At 41.8% G+C, this 22,752-nt stretch overlaps 1 protein-coding gene across 1 annotated transcript in view; it reads right to left on the bottom strand.

The window, feature by feature from the left end:
• Positions 1 to 22,752, bottom strand: part of si:dkey-256h2.1 (uncharacterized protein LOC337520 homolog) — a 246,928-nt gene that overhangs the window by 141,123 nt on the left and 83,053 nt on the right. Inside the window, exon 7 of the mRNA XM_043689893.1 lies at positions 14,914 to 15,082. Within this exon, the coding sequence (XP_043545828.1) occupies positions 14,914 to 15,082 (169 nt within the window). The remainder of the gene's footprint in view (positions 1 to 14,913; positions 15,083 to 22,752) is intronic.

The raw sequence follows: 22,752 nt of genomic DNA, 5'->3' as shown, positions 1-22,752 counted from the left end.
TCGCATTTCCAAAGCCCCTCCCCCAAGTCCCTCCTCCCTACCTTTTATCTTAGCCTGCTGGACACACTTTCCTCATTCCTGAAGAAGGGCTTATGCCCGAAACGTCGATTCTCCTGTACCTTGGATGCTGCCTGACCTGCTGCGCTTTTCCAGCAACACATTTTCAGCTATTCAATCTACTACAGATGGCTGACCAACATCATTTACTGCATATCCAGAAGTTCCAAATTCACAAGACCCGAGCACCCCATAAAGCAAGCCTGCATCACTTAATGGGCTGATTTATATTGGTTTGAATTGTGGCTGGCAGTAAGGAAAGAAATGAATTTGATCAAAGAAATTGTGAAGATTGACACAACATAGCGATTGTGGATTCCAAGGCTTTGGTGAAGGATGTGGCACATAAGTAATGTGTTCTATACCTACAAGAGGCCAGAAGACACTCCAAATTGCTTAAATGTTGAATAGCATGAGTTCATTACCGGGACTCAAACCCTGAGGACTCAGATGTAGTGCTGCAAGGTGTGTAATGGCCTCACACAAATGGTCAACAATAAATGCATCTTCAACTGCTTGATCCTACATTCTGTACCACAAGACTGAGACACTGCTCAAATCACTTCACCCCAATCACTCACCTAATGACAATTTTTATCAATCAGGGTTCAATCACTATCAGCACTCCTACCCACGGTAACAGTTATATGTTCCACCTCACGATCACACATCCAACTGAAAGTCTCACACCAAGTCACACAGCTTGAACTTGCTGCCAATTTCTCAATCTTCTGTATCACACCATCACACTTAATGGTGAACCTCCTTCTCATTCTCTCTCTTCCAGGGCAGGGTAGCACAATAGTGGATACAACAGAAGCTAATAAGTAAGGGCATGAGCAATTGCATGCCCCATAGAGATAACAGTATTGGCCATTATTGGGATGTCTAATGATGAAGGTGTAGCCAATGGCATGGCTGAAGAAATTGAAAATGGTAAACTTATCTTTAATCTCACGTTCTACATGGCCTCTCCCCTCATTCTCTTCCAATGTAGATGTTTACCTTCCCCTCCTGTCCCATTTACACCATAGACTTAAACTTAGGTGTCAAAGACTAACAAGAGGTGCAATCTAATCAGGTAATATGAGAATAGCAACTGACACATCACCATCAGTTGATTTCATATTGGCTGCAACAACCTGAATAGTGACATTTTGCATATCAGACATGTTAGGTTAGAGGCTGGACGTATATGTGATGCGACTGTGGAAAGCTACAACACATGGGGACATGGAAGACTTCATGCATCAGTCAAAAAAGCCAACATTCAAGTTCGGCAGGTTATAGGGAAGGCAAATGGAACATTGGTCATTATTTCAAAGGGAATGGATATCTTGCTAAAATTATACAAGGCGCTAGTCAATCCACACCTGGAATAGTGTGATCAATTTTGTTCCCCTTATGTAAGGAAATATATACTGGCATTGCAGGCAGTTTACAGAGGGTACACAAGGTTGATTCCACGAATGGATGGATTTTCTAATGAGGAGACGTTGAGTTGGTTGGGCTTGTAAATATTGGGATTTGAAGAATGATTATTCGGGGACTTGACAGGTAGATGCAAAGAGGTTGTTTTCCATTTAGAGAGAGTCTAGTACCAGTGGACATAATCTTAGAATAAGGGGCCGCATATTTATGACAGAGTTAAGGAGCAATTTCATGTCTCAGAGGGTAGTGCATCTCTGGAATTCTTTACTGCAGAGGCCGATAAAGGCTGGGTCATTAATTACATTCAACACTGAGATAGGCAGAGTTGTAATCAATAAGGCAGTCAAGGATTATGGAGACAAAGCAGGAAAGTGGAGTTGAGTAATATCAGATAAACCATGACCTCATTACATAGATTAACAAACTTAACTGGCCTGAATGGTTTACTTCATATAGAAGGATCCTTTGGGTCTTTGGGGGGATGGAGGTGAGGAGGGAGGTGTAGGCACTGGTTTTGGACTTCTTGTGCTGGGGGACCCTCCGGGACTGACTAACTATGGACATCTATTACAAAACCACTGACTCCCACAGCTACCTGGACTACGCCTCCTTCCACTCCGCCTCCTGCAAAAATGCATCCCTTATTCCCAATTCCTCCGCCTCTGCCACATATGTTCCCAGAAGACCAATTCCACCATAGTACATCCCAGATGGCCTCCTTCGTCAATGACTGCAATTTCCCCTCTGTCTTGGTTGACGATGCCCTCCCCAGCATCTCCTCCACTTCCTGCAGTTCCGCCCTTGAACCCCACCCCTCCCAACCTCTCTGGTCCTCACCTTCTGTCTTACCAACTTCCGTACACATTGCATCATCCTCTGCTACTTCCGCCATCTCCACCCCATCACCATGAATATGTTTCCCTTCCCATTTCTATCAGTGTTTTGGAGAGACCATTCCCTCCACCACTCCCTTGTCAGATCCACGCACCCCCCACCAGCCCACATCCCACTCCCAGCACCTTCCCCTGCCACTGCAAGAAGTGCAAATCCTGCGCCCACACCTCCCCCACCTCACCTCCATCTAAGGCCCCAAAGGATCCTACCACATTCGACTGACATTTAACTGTACATCCACAAATGTCATCTACTGTATCTGTTGCACCCAATCTGGTCTCCTCTACATCGGAGAGGTAGGACGCAAACTTTCGGATCCTTTCAGAGAACATCTCTGGGACACCCACACTAACCAACACCACTGCCCTGCGGCTGAACACTTTAACGCGCCCTCCCACTCCACCAAGGACATGCAGGTCCTGAGGCTCCTCCATCGCCAAACCCTAACCACCCAACGCCTGGAGGAAGAATGCCTCATCTTCCACCTTCAGACCTTGCGACCACACGGGATTAATGTGGATTTCACCAGTTTCCTCATTTCTGCTCTCCCCATCTTACCCCAGTCCCAAGTCTCCAAATTAGCACTGCTGTCTTGACCTGTCTATCATACTTCCCATCTATCTTCTCCACCCTCGTCTCCGACCTATCACCTTCTCCCCCATCTTCATCTACCTATCACATTCTTAGATATCTTCCCCCAGCCTTACCTCCCTTCCCATTTATGTCTCAGTCCCCTGACCCACAAGCTTCATTCCTGATGAAGGGCTTATGTCCGAAACACGGATTCTCCTGCTCCTCAGATGCTGCCTGACCTTCTGTGCTTTTCCAGCACCACACTTACAAAACTGTGAGATGTGGCAGCTATGACCAGGTCAGTCAAAAGCATGGAGTTTCATCACTATGGTCACCTTCACAGCACTGGATATATAACCCTTGCCCTGCTCTGACATTGTAGATAGCTGATTGCAGCAAGAATATCTTTATTGAAGTGGAGACATCTTATATCTTGTTCTTTTCAGGAGTTCAAGTTGGAGAATTACTCCTTTAATTTGCTGGAGAAAGGCTTTTTACTCATTTTCCTTCACTTTCTAAAAATCTTCTTCTGTATTATATTCCATTTGGTGTGCCATTCCCATCCCAGCAAGTGGACTCCTCTAGGACTGGAGCGCCATTCCCTTCCACAACCTCCGACTACTCCTCCATAATCACCCCTTCCCACCAATCAGAGCAGACTCAGCATTGGACCCCATGTGATTGGATTCTACCCATGATCTTTATTGCCCCTGCAATCATTGATTACTGCTTCCAATAATAGCCCAGCCATCATGAACTCCTCTTTCATCAATGTTCCTGTGACCAGAAAACCCTCATGATCATCGTCCTGAGCCCCACCTTCATGGCCATCAAACCCACAGCAATCACCAATACTTCTACAATAATGAGTTCCTTTGTCATTAGCAATCTCCGGGAATCAAAGCCCCCTCCTACAATCATTACAAAACTATCCCCTCTCAATTCCCCTATCTCACTGAAGCCCTGTGATCTCACACACCCTCTCATCACCCTAACCCTATGATCTCTGTTCCTGTAGCAGGTTGTTGCCTGTTTGTAGCTTTTGCTGCTCAGCTGAGAGCAAAACCTAATAATCCAGGCAGTGAATCTGTTTAAGAAATCCTGCACACCATGGGGTTAAAAACTATATAACACATTCAGTTTCAACCAAATCTCCTCTGTCTTTTGAGGTCACCTGTCCCAGATGTGTCACAGACTCTGGATCCTGTATGTTTTTATATATAGCTCTGTTCCATCCAGGATTGAGAAGATAGTGGGGCAGTGGGCTGACTGTTGGATTGCTTTAACAAAATGCAAGCAAAATTAGATGAATAACCTATCAATTGTTTTGCATCAGGTTGTTAGCAGCTTAAATGTTTCAGAGGAAAATGGTAAATAAAAAGTTCATAACAAATAAATTCTCTCACAAACAGGCAACAGCCAAGAGCTGATCAGGAAAAGTAGAGTCAGTGGAAATTGACTGTGCGGCTTGCTAATGTGAGCAGTGCAGATCTTTACTGCATATCTCAGAATCAATACTATGGCAACCATATCCGGATCATTAGTACATACAGAATTAATTAACAGATCTTTGTTTATTTTTATCACTGGAATAGGGAAAGAGAAAGATCAAAGAAAAAATATACAAAGCTACAATAAAGACTGCAAATATGTGAGTGATGCAAAAGTAAAATGAACTAGAAAAAATGAAACAACAAACAACTCTGAAGAAACAGTTCTGAGGAAGAGTCACTAAACCCAAAACACGAATTTACTTTGTTTCTGCAGATGCTTCCAGACCTACTGAGTTTTTCCAATAATTTCCGTGTTTGTCACTGATTTCCAGCATTCACAGTTCTTTCGGTTTTTGTTTCAAAATAAGTCATATTCTCTATCTCATAGTGTCCTCATCATTCCTTCCACACCATTCAAAATGTCCCGTTACTTAACAAGCAGGACAAATCCAAAATGGCCAATTACTGCCACATCAGTCTACTTTGGATCATCAGCGAAGTGATGGAAGGTGTCATCAACAGTGCTATCAAGCAGCACCTACTCAGCAATAACCTGTTCAGTGACACCCAGTTTGGGTTCTGCCAGAGCCACACAACATCTGACCTCATTACAGCCTTGGTTCAAACATAGACAAAAGAGTTGAATCTCAGAGGTCAGACGAGAATGACAGCTCTCAAGATCGAGGCTGCATTCGACCAAATGTGGCATCAAGAAGCCCTAGCAAGACTGGAATCAATGGGTATTGGGGGAAAGCTCTCCAGTAGTTAGATTCATACCAAACACAAAGGAAGATGGTTGTGGTTGTTGGAGTCATCTCAGTTCTAGGACATCTCTGCAGGAGCTCCTCAGGGTAGTGTCTTAGGCCCAACCATATTCAGCTGCTTCATCCATGACCTTCCCTCCACCAGAAGGTCAGAAGTGGAATGTTCACCGATGATTGCACAATGATCAGCACCATTCACGACTCCTCAGATACTGACGCAGTCCATGTTCAAATGCAACAAGATCTGGACAATATCCAGGCTTAGGCTGACAAGTGGTAAGTAACATTCATGTCACACAAATGCCAGACCATAACCATCACTAATAAGAGACAATTTAACCACAGCCCCTTGACATTCAATGGTGTTATCATCACTGACTCCCCACTATCAATATCCTGGGACATTCCATTGACCAGAAACTCAACAGGACTCACCACACAAACACAGTGACTGCAAGAGCAGGTCAGAGGCTAGGAATACTGCAGCAAGTAATTCAGCTCCTGACTCCCCAAAGCCTCTCCACCATCTACAAAGCACAAGTCAGAAGCATAATGGAATACGACCCACTTACCTGGATGAGTGCAACTGCAACATCACTACAGAAGCTTGACACCATCCAAGAGGAAGTAATCCACTTGACTGGCACTACACCTACAAGCATTCACTCCCCCCACTACTGACGCTCAGTAGCAGCAGTGTGTGTGTACTATCTACAAGATGCACTGCAGAAATTTACCAAAAATCCTCAGACAGCACCTTGCAAACCACAAACAGTTCCATCTAGAAGGACAAGAGCAACAGATATATGGGAACACCACCACCTTCAAGTTCCCCTTCAAGCCTTTCACCATCCTGACTTGGAAATATATCACCATTCCTTCACTGTCGCTGGGCCAAAATCCTGAAAGTCCCTCCCTAATGGCATTGTGGGTCAACCCATAGCATATGGACTGGGGCATTTCAAGAAGGCAGTTCACCACCACCTTCTCAAGGGCAACTAGGGACAGACAATAAATGCAGGCCAGCCAGTGATGCCCACAACCCACAAATGAATATTTTTTTTAAAAAACTAGTTTGATACTGATTGGTTCTGGGAAATTGCATATATTTCCAGGACATCATGAGGAAAATCTCCAGTTGTCCCTTCACATGTTATACTAAACCCAGGAATTGTGTATTTATTGTTTTTCCCTTTGTAATCTAAAAGTAGTTTCCCTTCAAATATACCTGACAAAATAAAGAATAAGTAGAGTTAAGGCAGCATGGTGGGAGCATAGGAACATACAGCAGCAGGTGAGGGATGCTGTAATTCATACAATGTCAGGCAGATGACATTACTTCCATTGACATCTAGGCTCCTCCACTCATACAGTAACCATAGCAAAGGTGTTGTTTAGGACAAAGGATATTTCAATATGTGATAGTAACACTATTGAATGTCACAGGGGAGAGTTTGTTTTTTTTCTTGTAAGGGATGACCATTGTTTGGTGCTTGTGTTACAGAATTCTGCATGCAATCTATCAGCCTAGGTCTAAATGTTGTCTAGATCATGCTGAATGTCAACACAGACAGTTACATTATTTGTTGAGTCAAGATGGGACATGGACATTCTACAATAACCACTGAACATTTGATCTTATCTTCAGTGATGAAGCAACTGAAGATGGCTGGCCCCAGACTACCCTGGGCAATGTCCTGGAGCAAAAATGGTTGGCCTGTACAACCAGAACCATCTTCCTTTGTTGTAAGATGGGCCACCAGCGAGTGAAGAGATTTTCCTATTCTTTTTGATTTCAATTTTGATCAGGCTTTGTCACTATTTTCAAATACTGTCTTCATGTCAAAGAAAGTTGTGCTACAGCATCTCAGGAATTAGCCCTTCTGTCCATGTTTGGACAAAGGGCATAATGAGTTCTAGACCTAAATGATCTTCGCCAGCCCCATATGAAATATCAGCAATCAGTTGTTATTGTATAAGTACTGTTTGGTTGCGCTGTCAATCATGTCTCATCACTTCGCTGATGATTGAGTAGAGACTGATATGCAGTAAATGTCTGGTTTGCTTTTGTCCTGACATGGCACATGCAAAGGCAATTTCCTAGCTGGTCAAATTGTCAGGAAGGTTGTACTGAAAGAGCTTGGCTTGGGACACAACGAATTCTGGAGTTCATATCTTCACAACAGTCAGGATATTGTCAGTGTACATTACCTTTGTTTATCCAGAATAGTAAGTTGTTTCTTAATATTTTGTGGACTGACATCTCTGATGCTGGTGAACTTCAAGAGTAGACTGGCCAAAGATGGCTCAATACTTCTGAGTCAACCTTTGCACAAAGTTCCACCTTCACTGAGGATGAGGATGTTCATGGAGCCTCCTACACCCATTAGTTCTTTAGCATATGTAGTCCACTCCAATTCATTTCTATATGTGGCAGAACTGCAGACCTCTGATCAGACCCCTTTGTTGTGGAATCACATAATAAGGTCTGCTGTTCATCATAGTGTTGAAGATTACACCTTCTAGCTTATTGTCCTTCATTTTTAATTGAGCCAAGATTAGCTCCCTGTCATAATGGCAACAGTAGAATGAGGGATATTCCAGGACAAGACTTGGTGATAGTGGTTGCATGTAATCCTGCTGCTGATGACTGACAGCACCTACCAATGATGATGCACAGTTTTGAACTACTAGACTGGTTCTGAATCTAAAACAATAAGCATGACAACACTGTCACAGAACAGAATGAAGGGCATCCTCATTATGAAGGACTTTACTTCCATACAAATAGTATGGTGATTTCTTTTACCAGTATTCTTACAAATAAATGCATCTACAACAGGTAGATTAGCAAAGACAAGGTCATGTAAGTTCTCCTTCAAGTTGGTTCCCTTATCACCTACCACCTACCATCAATCAACATAGTCAGTAATGCTGTTGAGCATTTGGTGATGTATATTGAAGTCACCCACCTAGATTACAACCTGACACTTTCCTACTCTCAATAGAATGCATGTCAATTGTTTTCACTCGGCTGAAGTAATCAACACGATGCTTCCTTGTCTATATTTGACCTGATGCCTTGAGACTTAAGGGGTGTTAAATCAATGTTGAGGACTTCTAGGGCACTCCCTCCTGAACGTAGACTACTGTGCCAACATCTTTGGTGTGTCTGTCCTGCCAATTAGATTAATGATAATAGAAGACCCTGGAACATTTATTGTAAGGCATAAAATTCAATGAACATATTTGCGTCATTCTGGAACTTAGCTAGCGGATGGGATGCCTTTCTCAATTTTGGCACAAGTCCTTATTCTGTATGGGGCATTTATTTTGTCCAGTCACAAATAAGAAGATTCAAACTCACCATTGCTGCAACCCAACAGAGAGGCTTTTATCCAAAAGTTGTAAAAACTCACAAACAAGCATGAACAAACCCATAAGCACTGGCTGAATATTCACAAGTGACACATGACTCACTTCATGAATATATCAACTATAATACACAATAATTCTCAGCTGTCAGTGAGGAGGACTTTGCAGGATTGAATGGACTGGCTATGTCAGAAAACAATGTGAGGTTTTAAAAAATGTATTCAATCATGAGGTGATGTTTGTATTATTGGCTGAGCCTGCATTTATTGCCCATCCCTAGTTGCCCTTGAACCACTACTGACCATGAACTGTATACAGACCTATATGGGAGGGAATTCCAGGATTTTGATCCAGTAACAGTAAAGAAATGGCTATATATTTCCAAGTCAGGATGGTGAGTGGTTTGGAAGGGAACATGCAGATGGTGATATATTCATGTTCCTGCTGCTCTTTTCCATCTAGATGGAAATGGTTCTAGGCTTGGAAGGTGCTGTCTAAGGAGCCTTAGTGATTTTTTGCAGTGATTCTTGTAGGTTGTGCACATTTTTGCTACTGAGCATTAAGGAGTGGAGGGATTTTGTGAATGTGGTACTTTCTCCTGGATGGTGTCAAGCTTCCTGAGTGTTGTTGGAGCTCCACTCCTCCAGGCAAATGGAGCATATTCCAGCAAACTATTGCCTTATGCCTTGTAGATGGTAGACAGGCTTTGATCAGTCAGGCGAACTGTTACTAGACTCTGACCTGCCCTTGTAACCATCTGGGTCAATCATTTTGCTCTGGGTCTGGATTCACAGTTAAGAATGAATCACCTGATGTGCATTTGGAGGCAAGATCAAGTAAAGACATATTTCTGAATGTAAAGTACATTAATAAACAATAATATCCAGTAAAAATGTTGGCATACTCTGCAGATGAAGTCCTTGCAGTGAATGTCATTCAGCAAGGTGTTCCAGAATTTTGACTCATAATAATGAAACAGCAAGAATAACATCAATGCTAGAAAGGCATGCAACATGGAAGGGGATATAGGGATAATACTATTCCCTTGGTCTTGCTGCCAATTCTTCCTAAGTGGCTGAGATTATAAGTTTGGGATGAACTGCAGAGAAAGCCTTGCCACCTGCTATAATGTATCTCGTAGTTAGGATTACACTGACCTCCCATTTAGTGTTGCTGCAATGTTTAAGCTCATGTATAGTGCGCTGAGCAAATACTGCTTTACCTTGGATGCTGTTGTGCTTCTTCAGTGTTGCATTCATCCTCGGTCAGTGGAAAGTCATATGATGATTGCATTAGTAGTGATGCCATTAATTCCTTGCAACAATTTATTTTGTAATGGTTGTTAATGACAACACTCCCCCATCTGAGGATTTTTATTTCTTCTTTCCTAATCAACCGAGTGGGCAGACAAGTAACCACTGTGTTAAAATTTGATGTAGGTTCATCTCTTCTGAAACTGACCATCACACAAATGACACAGGAATAAGGCAAGCAATAAAATAAAACTGCTGTGTTGTTTGACATTTTAGCTGGCAGAATACAGACTCTGATCGCCAAGCAACTCGATAAAGGAGTTTTCAAAAGACTCTTCAAATTCCATTCTCATCTTGGATATTAAAAGGAACATTATATTTCTCACTGACTATAGGCAACATCATGGGCAGTTTAACTCGTATATTAAAAAAGTAGCACAAAAAGGCGAAGAAAATTCTAGAACAAAACTTGTTTTAAGTGCATGCTTTTTATTCAAAACTCAGGGATACTCTTTACAAAAGTTGACTCATTTAAGAGAAAAGCCAACAAGGATTCATTCTTAATTAATACTTATACTTTTGAACCTTTTATGTCCAGTAAATTTGTAATTTTTCCTCAAATCACTTTTATTTTACTTCATCAAGTTATCCTAATTTCAAAGGTGCTCACTTAGGAAATAATTTAACAGCCATGAACATCTAGAAAAGTAAAGTAACTATTCCAAGATAGTATTTGCTAGGTTTTTGCCTTAAAATTTTGAATCCATACTGAAAACCATTAAATACTCTTGAGAACAGCCCAGGGATTTCACACAATTTGGGAAAACTAACTCAAATGACGTTGTACAATAGCCACTGGAAACCTTCAAATGGGAAGGCAACAATGCCCAGTCACAGTTTTGTTCCATCAAGGATTATGAAAGCTGTATACTGTCCTCATTAGTCAGCAGAGGCTAAGGACATCCTGTACATATACTTCAGGAGATGCTTCCAGAACCCAGCAAATATATACTACAAAATCTGAGCTGCCAGAACTAAGGTTAAGTTAGAATACTAAAGTAAATCCTTCACCTTTCGCATACTGAGGTCTTCCACTGAAATTAGGAGTGACTTTCTTTGTGCCAAAAGTCACTTGAAATATGTAGGAGAACTAAAGGAAGTTCAGCTGAAGAGAGAGTAATGTAGTGTGAATAGTGCATATAGGAATCTACTTACAACAGGAACAGCATAGTAACTCATTATTCAATTTACAAACTGGACATGTAAGGAAATTTACTCCAAGGAAATTTACTGAACAATATTCAACTAGGAGAAAGTGAGGACTGCAGATGCTGGAGATCAGAGTTGAAAAGTGTGGTGCTGGAAAAGCACAGCCAGTCAGGCAGCATCCAAAGAGCAGGAGAATCGACATATAATAAACATTATGACTGTAACTACTCTCCTCTCTGACCTATCAGTTTCACCCCCACCTTCATCTGCCTATTGCATTCCCAGCTACCTTTCCCCAGCCCCAGCCTCCTCCCATTTATCTCTCAGCCCCCTTGGCCCACAAGCCTCATTCCTGATGGAAGGGCTTATGCCTGAAACGTCGATTTTCCTGCTCCTCGGATGCTGCCTGACCGACTGTGCTTTTCCAGCACCACACTTTTTGACTTTGAACAATATTCAAGTATGATATTGCAAACAAAAAAAAACATAAATTTTCTGATGTTTTATATTTAAGGCTTTTACTTGTACTATACACAGTAAGTTGTTTATGGTGTTGCTGGTATCATTTGATGAATGCTAGCCTTTTCTTTTTAAATCCAAAGACATGCTTTGTCATTAAATTCATAAAAATGCATTATTACTTTTTAACATTGTCATTTCACAAAGTGCAAAACAACTCAATGTCTTCCAGTACTACATTTGTTACAGTTATAATGTTCTTTACATGTCTTTCATACAGGCCATGGGACTTTTCAGTTTCCAGCCTGTCAATGTACTATGTACAAAGGCCTTGGGACAGTGGCCTTTTCCCATTGTGCCTTTCTGGTAGCTGCCCCAAGCTTTACTGCTTCCCATAGCACACAGTCATGAACATTGGTCTGCAATGTTGTTGTCATGGACAACTCACTGAATTGGAAAATCCAAATATTTTGGGCAGAAAATGAACATTTTTCACTGAGGTAATGGTCCTCCACCTCCAACTGATTTTCTCTGTCTGTATCCCTGTCGGAATAGCTGATGGAGCACAGGACCACGGAGCTGCATGCGCTGAACCTCAATAAAAACACTGCATCTTTCTCCAGAACTGCTTTGCAAAAGCATTATTCATCTTTTCTCCAGAACAGCCATCTTTAGAATGACAAATGGTGGGGTAGAGATTCCAGGCTCACAAGAAGAAACTGGTAAGACATTCCTTCTTATCAAGCGACAAAGCTATGTCTTGGATATTTGTTTGAAAGTTATAGTGAGGAGGACTGTACCAAATGGTCCAGTTCAGGAAAACATCTGACAAAATCCACTATCTTTTTTTTCCATTCAGTCTGAGGAATGTTACACTGCCATGGTCCTCAAAGATATTTTCCTGTATAGAATCCTTCAGGAGGAATAGGTGACTCAGCACAATCCAACTGTGGCAACATGGCCAAGCTTGTCTTTTGCAACAAGAGACAGATAAAAGATTGAATCATTGCGGGCATATGAAGGTCTATACACAGTTTAATCAAGGTTGAAATAGATTTTTAATCAGAAGGGGAATCAAGGGATATAGATAAAATGCAGGAAAGTGAAGTTGAGGATTATCAGATTAGTCATGATCTCATTGAACAATGGAGCAGAATTGATGGTTTGAATGGTCTATTTCTGCTCCTAAATCTTATAGTCTTATCTGAGTCCCATATGGTCAATGCCTTATTCGGAGATCTCCAGTCTGATCTTAAAGCTTTTTATTTTCGATTCCTTTGAGAACTTACCTTATACAATGGAAAAGTACAAACAAGATTCCTTGCTAAGTACTAATATTTCAATCATATTTTGCTTAAGAGGCCATTAAATCTCTGACATAAACTTATCACTGAAAAGTAAATAGTATTGGTGGTACTGGTCCTTTCAAATATTTCCAGATTAAAGCAACATTCTGTGGAACAGGATGTGTACTGGAATGAATGTATCTCTTTGCAAATAGCAGGAAGCAATATTGTGGTTTCCCCTGTTTTCTTCCTTGTTATTAGTGAGTGATTACTAGCCTGTTTGGCACCTCACCAATATTCTAAGCATAATTTATTCTTCCTGCCTTGACATCATCTAAAATGCACAAAAAACTCATCAGCATGCTGCTGGAAAATTTATTTGCAATTGCTTTGGGATCTGCAATGTCTCAAAAAGAATTAACAGACACACTCTGTTTTCACCATCCTAAGTGCTAAGTCGAAATGAATTGGTAACAAAGTACATTTAATATTTAAATCTGAGTTTATCTGGATGGTGAAGCTATAATAAAATCATGTTGCCTCCAGAACACAAACACCTGACTCCTCAGTCAATTTGTACAGACACTGGTTAGATGTTTGGTTTTCAATACTTATTATAGTGAGGATATTAGAAAAGGCACAGTGAATAATTACCGTAATCATGCCAGAAAAATAAGTTAAAGTTATGAAAAGAAATCTGCAAAATTGTTTCTTCCCATATATCTATGTGTATTTATATGTTGGACTTGAAATACTAATGCTGTTTTACTGTCCACTGTTGGTAGAGACCTGCTGAGATTCTCCTTTTTGGTTCTAATTTCAAGTCTTCAGCATTTGCAGTATTTTGCTATTTATGAAAAATTAGTCTCTTTTTCTGCAAAACAGTGAAAATTGAAGACACAAATAATTGAGGTTTTGAGAAGGTAAGCAGCGAAAGTTTGTTTCCATAAGCTGACAAATTTGTGATATCGAGACACAGGCTTAAAGTTATCACTCGATGAATATCAAAGGAAACTTATAAGATTTTCTTTCCTTACTATGAACATGAACTGTTACACAAGCTATCGAGACAGACATTACGAATGATTGATTTTATTGTCAGGTGTATTTTACAGTAAGTACACAATAAAATAAGAATGAAAAGCTTTCATTTGTTGCCATGGCTCTGTCATTTCGAATAATTTAAGAATAAAGAAAAACAAAAATATAGCTTAAGGAGAGAATATCAGCCCTGAGCCAGCTTGTCATCATTTACTGCCATCCCTCCTCCATCGCTTTGCCAATATCTGCTCAGGATCCAACCAACGAAGTCGCCAATCCTCAGGCGCCATCTTTGTCACAGGGCCAATTCTCCTCCACCACTGCTTCTCCACCACCTGTGCTGGACCAACCTACATCAGATTCGGATCTCTCATCACTGGCCCACTTCAATGTCTCTATGATGCCCTGCTGCCACCTCTTCGTTGTCACCAGTGTTGGATCCAACCAATGTGAAGTCACCGATCCTCAGATGCCATCTTTGCTGCTGGGCCTACCTCGTTGATGTCAGCTCTGCCGCTGTAGCAGCTGCCAGTTCTGATGCCAGGTCCTGAGCTCTCCCCAGAAAAGTAAATAAGGGCTCAGTGGAATCCGCACTGGACCTCTTCGCCTCTGTGCTGGACTTGTTCAAGGTCTGCACAGGGCCCACACAATGTCTATTGTGGGCTTGCTTGAGGTCTACCCTGGGCTCTTGCTGCTGCCGATGCTGACCAAACTCAACAGAAGAGGTGAGTAAAAGTATAGAAAGAAAAGAAACAAGAGAAGAGAGACAAATAATGAAAAAAAAGCAATCAGAGCAGATGAGCTCCAGCTCAGGAGCCCTACTCCTGATGCCAGCTTGCTCTCTCTCTCTCACTCTCTTCCATCTGCCTCTCTTTCTCTCTCTTCTCTGAAAGAAACTGAGTAAGTATTTCAAAATAACGAGCTCAAATGAATATGTAGAAGTGAGTAGAAAGTAAAAAGTTTCAAGTTAAACACTGATTTCACTATAGTGGGCTAAATGGCTTGTTCTGTTCTCATTGCCATGTATCTGGTACTGCATATGATACTTCTGACATTCATATATTAGATATTGGCTTACCTGCGAAATGGCGTAATCCATCTTCCAAGTTCAAGATTGCAGAATGAGCTGCTGTGCATACAGCACACATACAGCTGAACTGTGTGATCCCAATGGGGACAAGTTTCATCTTTTGTTCCAGGGCACGACAATGAAGCATCAAGTTCCAAACGGTCATATGAAAACAGGTCTAAGGAAACCAGAAACAGCTAACTTCAATATCATTTGTTACCATTATATGCATATTTAAATTTCAACTTGCTGATCTTCTCATTTATGCTAATAGTTTCAATGCATCAAAAATATCTCTGTTGAGAAACAAGCATGAAAGTGCAATCTGCACTAACACAAAAAAATGATTTTGTCAATTCCAAACAAAGTAAATAAATACAAAAGCCAACTAAGGGAAAAAGTTTCAAAATCACAAGGTTACAAATGGAATGATTTAAAGATAGTTATTGGACAGAAGACAAAGTGCAGAGAAAGGAGTTGTAATGTTCACATGTTCTGTGCTATAATGTAAAGAAAGATTGAGAGATTTTACACAACCAGATAGTTGAAGAAATATCTTCTTTTCATTGCACACTGTTGTCTTAATCTATGAGCTCAGTTTACAAAAACTGTCAACTCCAAATCCTCCATTTGCATCCAAGTAGGTAGGTAAGAAATGGGAAAGTGTTGGACCTTGCTGCGTGAAGCAGCAGTCTTGTGGATCTCAAGCCATCTAAACTGCACCTGACCCCAAATCCAGTCCTACAATCATCTGGCAGTCTGCGACAATGGCCTAAAACAGTTGTTAGGCACATTATATATGCAAATCACTAGCTTACTACCTGTTTTAAGAATATTCCTGCTTTTCCTTCATTAATTGGGATAGGTTTTGCCAACAATGCTCATATCCCATGCAAAGATAAATAAAACACATTCCCTGGTTGTTGTACGTCTTCCCCTCCACCACAACTCTTGACTAAGCTTGGGGATGCTCCTCATAAGAATACTGACCCTTCTGCAATGGGACAGTCATCTCCAGAAGGATGAAAGGACTGGTAATTTGCCCAAGGTGTTGAAATGAGGCCCAATGCCCGACCTATGGGAAGCTTTGAACCACCTGCTTTATGCACACACAGTTGTTGAAATGAACCGTAACAATTTAAGATGCAATCAGTATTTTTTCTGATGGAATCTTTAGTCTGCTACTACCTTTTTATTCTTGTGCACAACAGATGTAGTCTAAGGCTTTACCTTTCTCATTAACATGTCTTTCTGTAGTTCTTACACACAAACAAACAGTAATCAATCAAAAACTAAGTATATCTAATGCATGTATTTATGATCCGTCATCCTTCTTAAACAGTAATTATCATCTGTGCAGTCCCAAGGCAGATGTTTTTCCATTTGTAGCATTGATCACAAAGCTTTACACATCTGCAAAGAAAATAAATTATCACTCTATTATGATATTCTGATAAATCAAGCCATAATTATACAGCCTGTTTCTCCTCAGGTCAATTAATGGGTTTCATGTTAGCCATTAACCTCCAAAAAAAAATGAAAGCATAACTAGTTCATATACAATGCTAAATTCAACATCATTCAAAATCAATCCATGCAAACCATCGTTAGTACAAACATGTAAGCTATCAGCAACTTGTATTATTCTAAACCACCATCTCTACCTATACAAGTCCTACTTTGCAGTATTCTGCTCCTACAAACATTCTATAAAATAACCATTCAATGTCTCATGCCAATAACTCTTCCTCAATCTACTATCTCATTGAAACTCTTCAAAAATGACATTTAGCCTTCTACCCAGTCTGATTTATTCCCTTTGTTTGTTTGGCCTCGTACAATATCCATTTCATATTTCCTATTCTTGAACAGAGTTACTCATTGATAAAAACTCAGATCACAAACCAAACTGAATTGATAGAGATGAAATTTGTTGCAGCATCTAGTTATACTGAGCCTTTTTAACCAGTCACAAATTCTTGTGGAGGAATATATAGGTAAGTACTATGCTTGTATCAAGCAAGAGGCAAGGCGGCAGTCCTGCATGAACTACCACAGCTTAACAAAAGGGACAAATAAAACATAAGAATGTGCAGGGAGAATAAGTCAATATATGGCATTACTGGGGGCAAGGTACTGACTTGGATTGAAAATTGGCTGACTGACAGGAAGCAAAGAGTAGTGATAAACGGGTCCCTTTCAGAATGGCAGGTGGTGACCAGTGGGGTACCACAAGGTTCGGTGCTGGGACCGCAGCTGTTTACAATATACATTAATGATATAGATGAAGGCATTAAAAGTAATATGAGCAAATTTGCTGATGATACAAAGCTGGGTGGCAGGGTGAAATGTGAGGAGGATGTTATGAGAATATAGCGTGACTGGGACAAGCTAGGTGAGTGGACGGATGCATGGCAGAATCAGTTTAATGCGGATAAATGTGTGGTTATCCACTTTGGAGGCAAGAACAGGAAGGCAGATTACTATCTAAATGGACTAAGCAAAAGTGAGTACTGCAGATGCTGGAAGTCAGAGTCTAGATTAGAGTGGTGCTGGAAAAGCACAGCCGGTCAGGCAGCATTCGAGGAGCAGAAAAATCTATATTTCGGGCAAAAGCCATTCATCAGGACTGACGGCAGGGAGCCTCCAGGTGAAGAGATAAATGGGAAGAGTGTGGGGCTGGGGAGACGGTAGCAAAAAGTACAATAGGTAAATGGGGGTGGGGATGGAGGTGATAGGTCAGAGAGGAGGGTGGAGCGGATAGGTGGGAAGGGAGATTGGCAGGTAGGACAGGTCATGAGGATTGTGCTGAGCTGGAAGGTTGGAATTGGGGTAAGGTGGGGGGAGGGGAAACGAGGAAACTAGTGAAGTCCACATTGATGCCATAGGGTTGAAGTCCTCCGAGGAGGAAGATGAGGTGTTCTTCCTCCAGGCGTCGGGTCGTAAGGGAATGGCAGTGGAGGAGGCCCAGGACCTGTATGTCCTCGGCAGAGTGGGAGGGGGAGTTGAAATGTTTGGCCACGGGGCGATGGGGTAGATTGGTGCGGGTGTCCCGGAGATGTTCCCTAAAGCGCTCTGCGAGAAAACGTCCGGTCTACTCAATGTAGAGGAGACCGCATCGGGAGCAACGGATACAATTATTGACATTGGGTGATGTGCATGTTTATGGCCCCAGCTATGCCTGTCTCTTTGTTGGCTACATAGAACAGTCCATCTTCCGTAATTACACCGGCACCACTCCCCACCTCTTCCTCCGCTACATTGATGACTGCATTGGCGCCACCTCGTGCTCCCGCGAGGAGGCTAGCAGTTCATCAACTTCACCAACACATTACACCTCAACCTTAAATTCACCTGGACCATCTCTGACACCTCCCTCCCCTTCCTGGACCTCTCCATCTCCATCAATGACAACCGACTTGACACTGACATTTTCTACAAACCCACCGACTCCCACAGCTGGATTACACCTCTTCCCACCCTACCTCCTGCAAAATGCTATCCCATATTCCCAATTCCTCTGCGTCCGCCGTATCTACTCCCAGGAGGACCAGTTCCACCACCGAACACACCAGATGGCCTCCTTCTTTAAAGACCGCAATTTCCCTGCCCACGGGGTTGAAGATGCCCTCCAACGCATCTCATCCACATCCCGCACCTCCGTCCTCAAACCCCACCCCTCCAACTGTAACAAGGACAGAACCCCCCCGGTCCTCACCTACCACCCTACCAATCTTCGCATAAACCGTATCATCCGCCGACATTTCTGCCACCTACAAATGGACCCCACCACCAGGGATATATGTCTCTCCACAAAGCCCGTTCTCTCCGTGACTACCTGGTCAGGTCCAGGCCCATCAACAACCCACCCTCCCCTGCTGGCACCTTCCCCTACCACCACCGGAATTGCAAAACCTGCGCTCACACATCCCCCCCTCACCTCCATCCAAGGCCCCAAAGGAGCCTTCCACATCCATCAAAGTTTTTTATTGTATCTGTTGCTCCCGATACGGTCTCCTCTACATTGGGGAGACTGGACACCTTCTCGCACAGCGCTTTAGGGAACATCTCTGGGACACCCGCACCAGCCTACCTCACCACCCCGTGGCCAAACATTTCATCTCCCCCTCCCACTCAGTCGAGTGTGACCCCAGACCCACAGAGATATCATTAGCTCATAGCCACACTCTTAAATGCCCTAGCAAGACATTCAATTCAGTAGCAACGAGGGATAGGCAATAAATGATAGCCTTGCCAGAAATGTCCATACATCACAAAATGCACCGTGACACCAGTGTTCAGGACAATCCAACCTTTTTGATAAACTGTCCACTATGTCTTACTGGTCCTGGATGTATAGTTGCACAAGCTCTAGATATAACATCTAACACAAGTGCAGCACTTTCTTGGCAGCATTATTCTGCCTGGGTTGTTACCTTCAGCAATTCCAGTTAATAGCTTTAGTGGCAGCAAGCCAAGTGTAAACTATTAATTTATACACAACCTCTAGATCAAATACAAAGACTGCAGAGGACATAAAGTGACGTAATTTGAGACTGCATGTGCTAAGGGGTAATTGTCAGGAAGCTGCCACTTTGTAACATCTAGAAAATAACACAATGGTCAATTAGCCATATTACTAATGACAGCCGTTACATTTTATAATAGAGGGTTAGATGTCAGTATTAAATTCTCTATGGGCATTACTCATAGACCAATTTTGCTGCCGTGTAATGTGGTTACTGTCTATAAAGCCATTTCAGTTTTAATTATACTCTTCACCTTGCTAAGTGGCAGTATAATGAACCTAGAGAAAACTGTAATTTCTCTGAAAAATGTTTCTCCTTAAACATTGAACAGAGAAAGCAAATGATTCCATTAAATTCTGATCTAAATCTTATGTTTAATCTTGTCTCCAGGTCGATTCTTTAACCAATGTTTCTATTTACCCTGTCCTCAAACTTCCCAACTTTTAAACACGCAATTACATTGACACATGATCATTAGTGTTCTATTGAGAAATATCCTAATTTCCAGGTCTTTCTTCATATTTATATTTTCCTATATTTGGACCAGGATTGTAGAGTTGAAAATTTAAGCTAGAAAAAGTATAGTGGATGATCAGGAAAATCCCATTGAAATATATTCCTTAATATCCACTTACATCTAGGATTCAGTTTTATCAATCTATCTCCTCATTGAATACTTTTAAAAATCATTTTGAAATAAATATTAAAACTGAGCTATAATAGACTTAAACCACTTAATTTTCCAAGGGAAAGTTGCACATAGTTTCTTTGCATTTCTTTCAAAGCAGAGACTGACATAATCATTTCACATAGCCACTCCTCTGTCACAGAAAACTTTCTAATTCGTAACTTATTTGAAGTAAGATATGTTTTGAACTTGTATACTTCAGGTTAAGTGGTTTAATTTCATTTCCATTATCCATGCTTTTCAGCATGTTGAAGATCTGGCTATTACCTGCATTTTACAAAGGAGTACAGAATAATTCCAGGAAACGATGGACAAGATAGCTTGATAGGAAAGATATTGGAATAGAAAAGCATCTAGAAACCAAACAGTTTGTAGAAATTTCAAAAGGGAATGTCATCTGTTACCAACCTTAGCAAATTATTGGAAGAAGCAAGATAAAGAGCAGAGAAGGATAATGTAGAAGACATAATGTGTTTGGACTTTCAAAATGCCTTCAAAAGTGCCACAAGTAGCTGTATGTCTAAATTCAGGATATGTAGACTCAGAAGACAGCAGTAGAACAGACAGCAATTTAGCTATAAAACAGAAAACAGAGATTAATGGTTAATGACAGCTTCTCGGGTTGATAAAAAGGGGAAGTGATATTCCACAGGGATCAGTACTGATAGCAGTGCTTCTTGTAATTCATAATAATGATTTGACTCGTGGAATAAGAAATCAATACTAACCTTGAGCACAGTTAACACAATGGAAGCACATGATAAAATACAAGATGTTAATAGACTTACAAAATGTGTGTTTAATTGGCAAAGTAATTTCAAGACAGGCAAATGTGAGGTGATATAGTTGGAAAGGAATACTAAGGAGATGGAAATATTAAGAGACACAGGGATGTATATGAACAAATAGATTGAGAAATAAAGATTTAAACATTGTGACACAAAATGTAAACAAAGTGACACATTTTAATTAAGTTCATTAAATAAAGAAAACAAAATACCTATGCTCATTTCTGGAGGAATTGGACTGAAAAAAAGAATTAAATAAAAACAGCAAGTATTTAGGATGGAATCTGAACATGTCAGAGAAGGGGAAGATGGCGTTGTGATTCTTCAATATGAAGGTCCTGGTTGAGGGCATGGGTCAAAGAAGAGGTATCCTCTCCCTAGAGCACAGGTAGTGAAGGCCAGCCCACCAGACCCATGTAGCCTGGTCCAGGTTTGTCACCCAGGTCAGTGCCATCTCTACTGCAGAGGGAAATGACCAGCATTAAGAAGGTGAATGACTATCTCCATTCCACTAAGGTAAGTGACACACACTTCTTTCTTCTACATCACACTAATTCCATATCTTCATACTTCACATATCTCCCAATGACACTCATGCTTTGCCACTCTGACCTCTGATGGTAATGTCTCCCTCATTTATTCTCATGCCCACCAATTTCCCATACCACTGACCTGGCATAGTCTCTGCACTGCCTCCCCACCTACCCAAGACACCTCACCACCTTCTAACCACCTGCGGTAACAGTCGTGCTACCCATAATCAACACTCTTAACTCCTCTTGCACATATGCCAAGTCATTCACATCCCAGCAACTGAATAAGTTCCATTCTTCACTCGATCGCAAATCTCAAATTAACCTCTCTGTCAGTGTAATTCTTTGCATACCATTTCTAACCACTGGGCATGACATCTGCCCTTGCTTTTGTTCTGTAGCTACCATCAGGACGTCTACCACTACCACGGAAAAACATGCAGTTGCACCAGAAGCCTTTCCTCAACCTCTAGGGAGGAGAGCACGGAGGTGTCAGAATAAGCATTGGCAAAGCTGTCTCCAGTAGCCCAGACAGGCTCCGAAACTGTGGGAACATTAGCATTAGAGAGTTTCGGTGCACAATCTGGTGCACTGTGACAACCATCAGGTAGGGATTAGGATATTTTTGTCGAGGGCTGTCCGGTTACTTTGCTTAAGGGGATGGGCCAAGGATAGGCCATCAAGTCCGGATACAGTAACAAAGGGGATGGGGATCAACAAGGAGGGGCTGCTGTAGTGGGAAGAAAAGTTGGGAGACTATTACTTCAGTGGCATAATCCTGTCTCCTTGTGGGGAAGTGGCACATCAAATGCTCACCAGACTCATCATCCTATGTCAACATGCCCTCAGTCCTGAGGTTCAGGAGCCAATACCCTGGACTGGTTTGGGAGGCAGTCCTTGACTTATTGTTCTGGAACTTTTGACTGATGGGGAGAACGACTTCCCTGAGACTTGGCTGCTTGCTTGCTGCACATATAATGTGTTTGCTGTGTAGACAGCTGGCACATGGTGCAGATATGAGATTGACATAGCACACTGCCATACAGCAAGAGCCACACCTCCTTACCTGAGGAATGCTGACTAGCAAAGCGAGCGGAGTGGATAGGTGGAAAAGGAGATAGGCAGGTAGGACAAGTCCGGACAAGTCATGGGGACAGGCGCAGCAGGTCAGGCAGCATCCAGGGAACAGGAGAATCGACGTTTCGGGCATAAGCCCTTCTTCAGGCTTATGCCCGAAACATAGATTCTCCTGTTCCCTGGATGCTGCCTGACCTGCTGCGCTTTTCCAGCAACACATTTTCAGCTCTGAT

The sequence above is a fragment of the Chiloscyllium plagiosum genome, chromosome 5 (genome assembly GCF_004010195.1).
Source record: "Chiloscyllium plagiosum isolate BGI_BamShark_2017 chromosome 5, ASM401019v2, whole genome shotgun sequence".
NCBI classification, from domain to species: Eukaryota; Metazoa; Chordata; class Chondrichthyes; order Orectolobiformes; family Hemiscylliidae; genus Chiloscyllium; species Chiloscyllium plagiosum.
The sequence above is the reverse complement of the archived record's forward strand: the minus strand, read 5'-3'. Positions and strand labels throughout refer to the sequence as shown.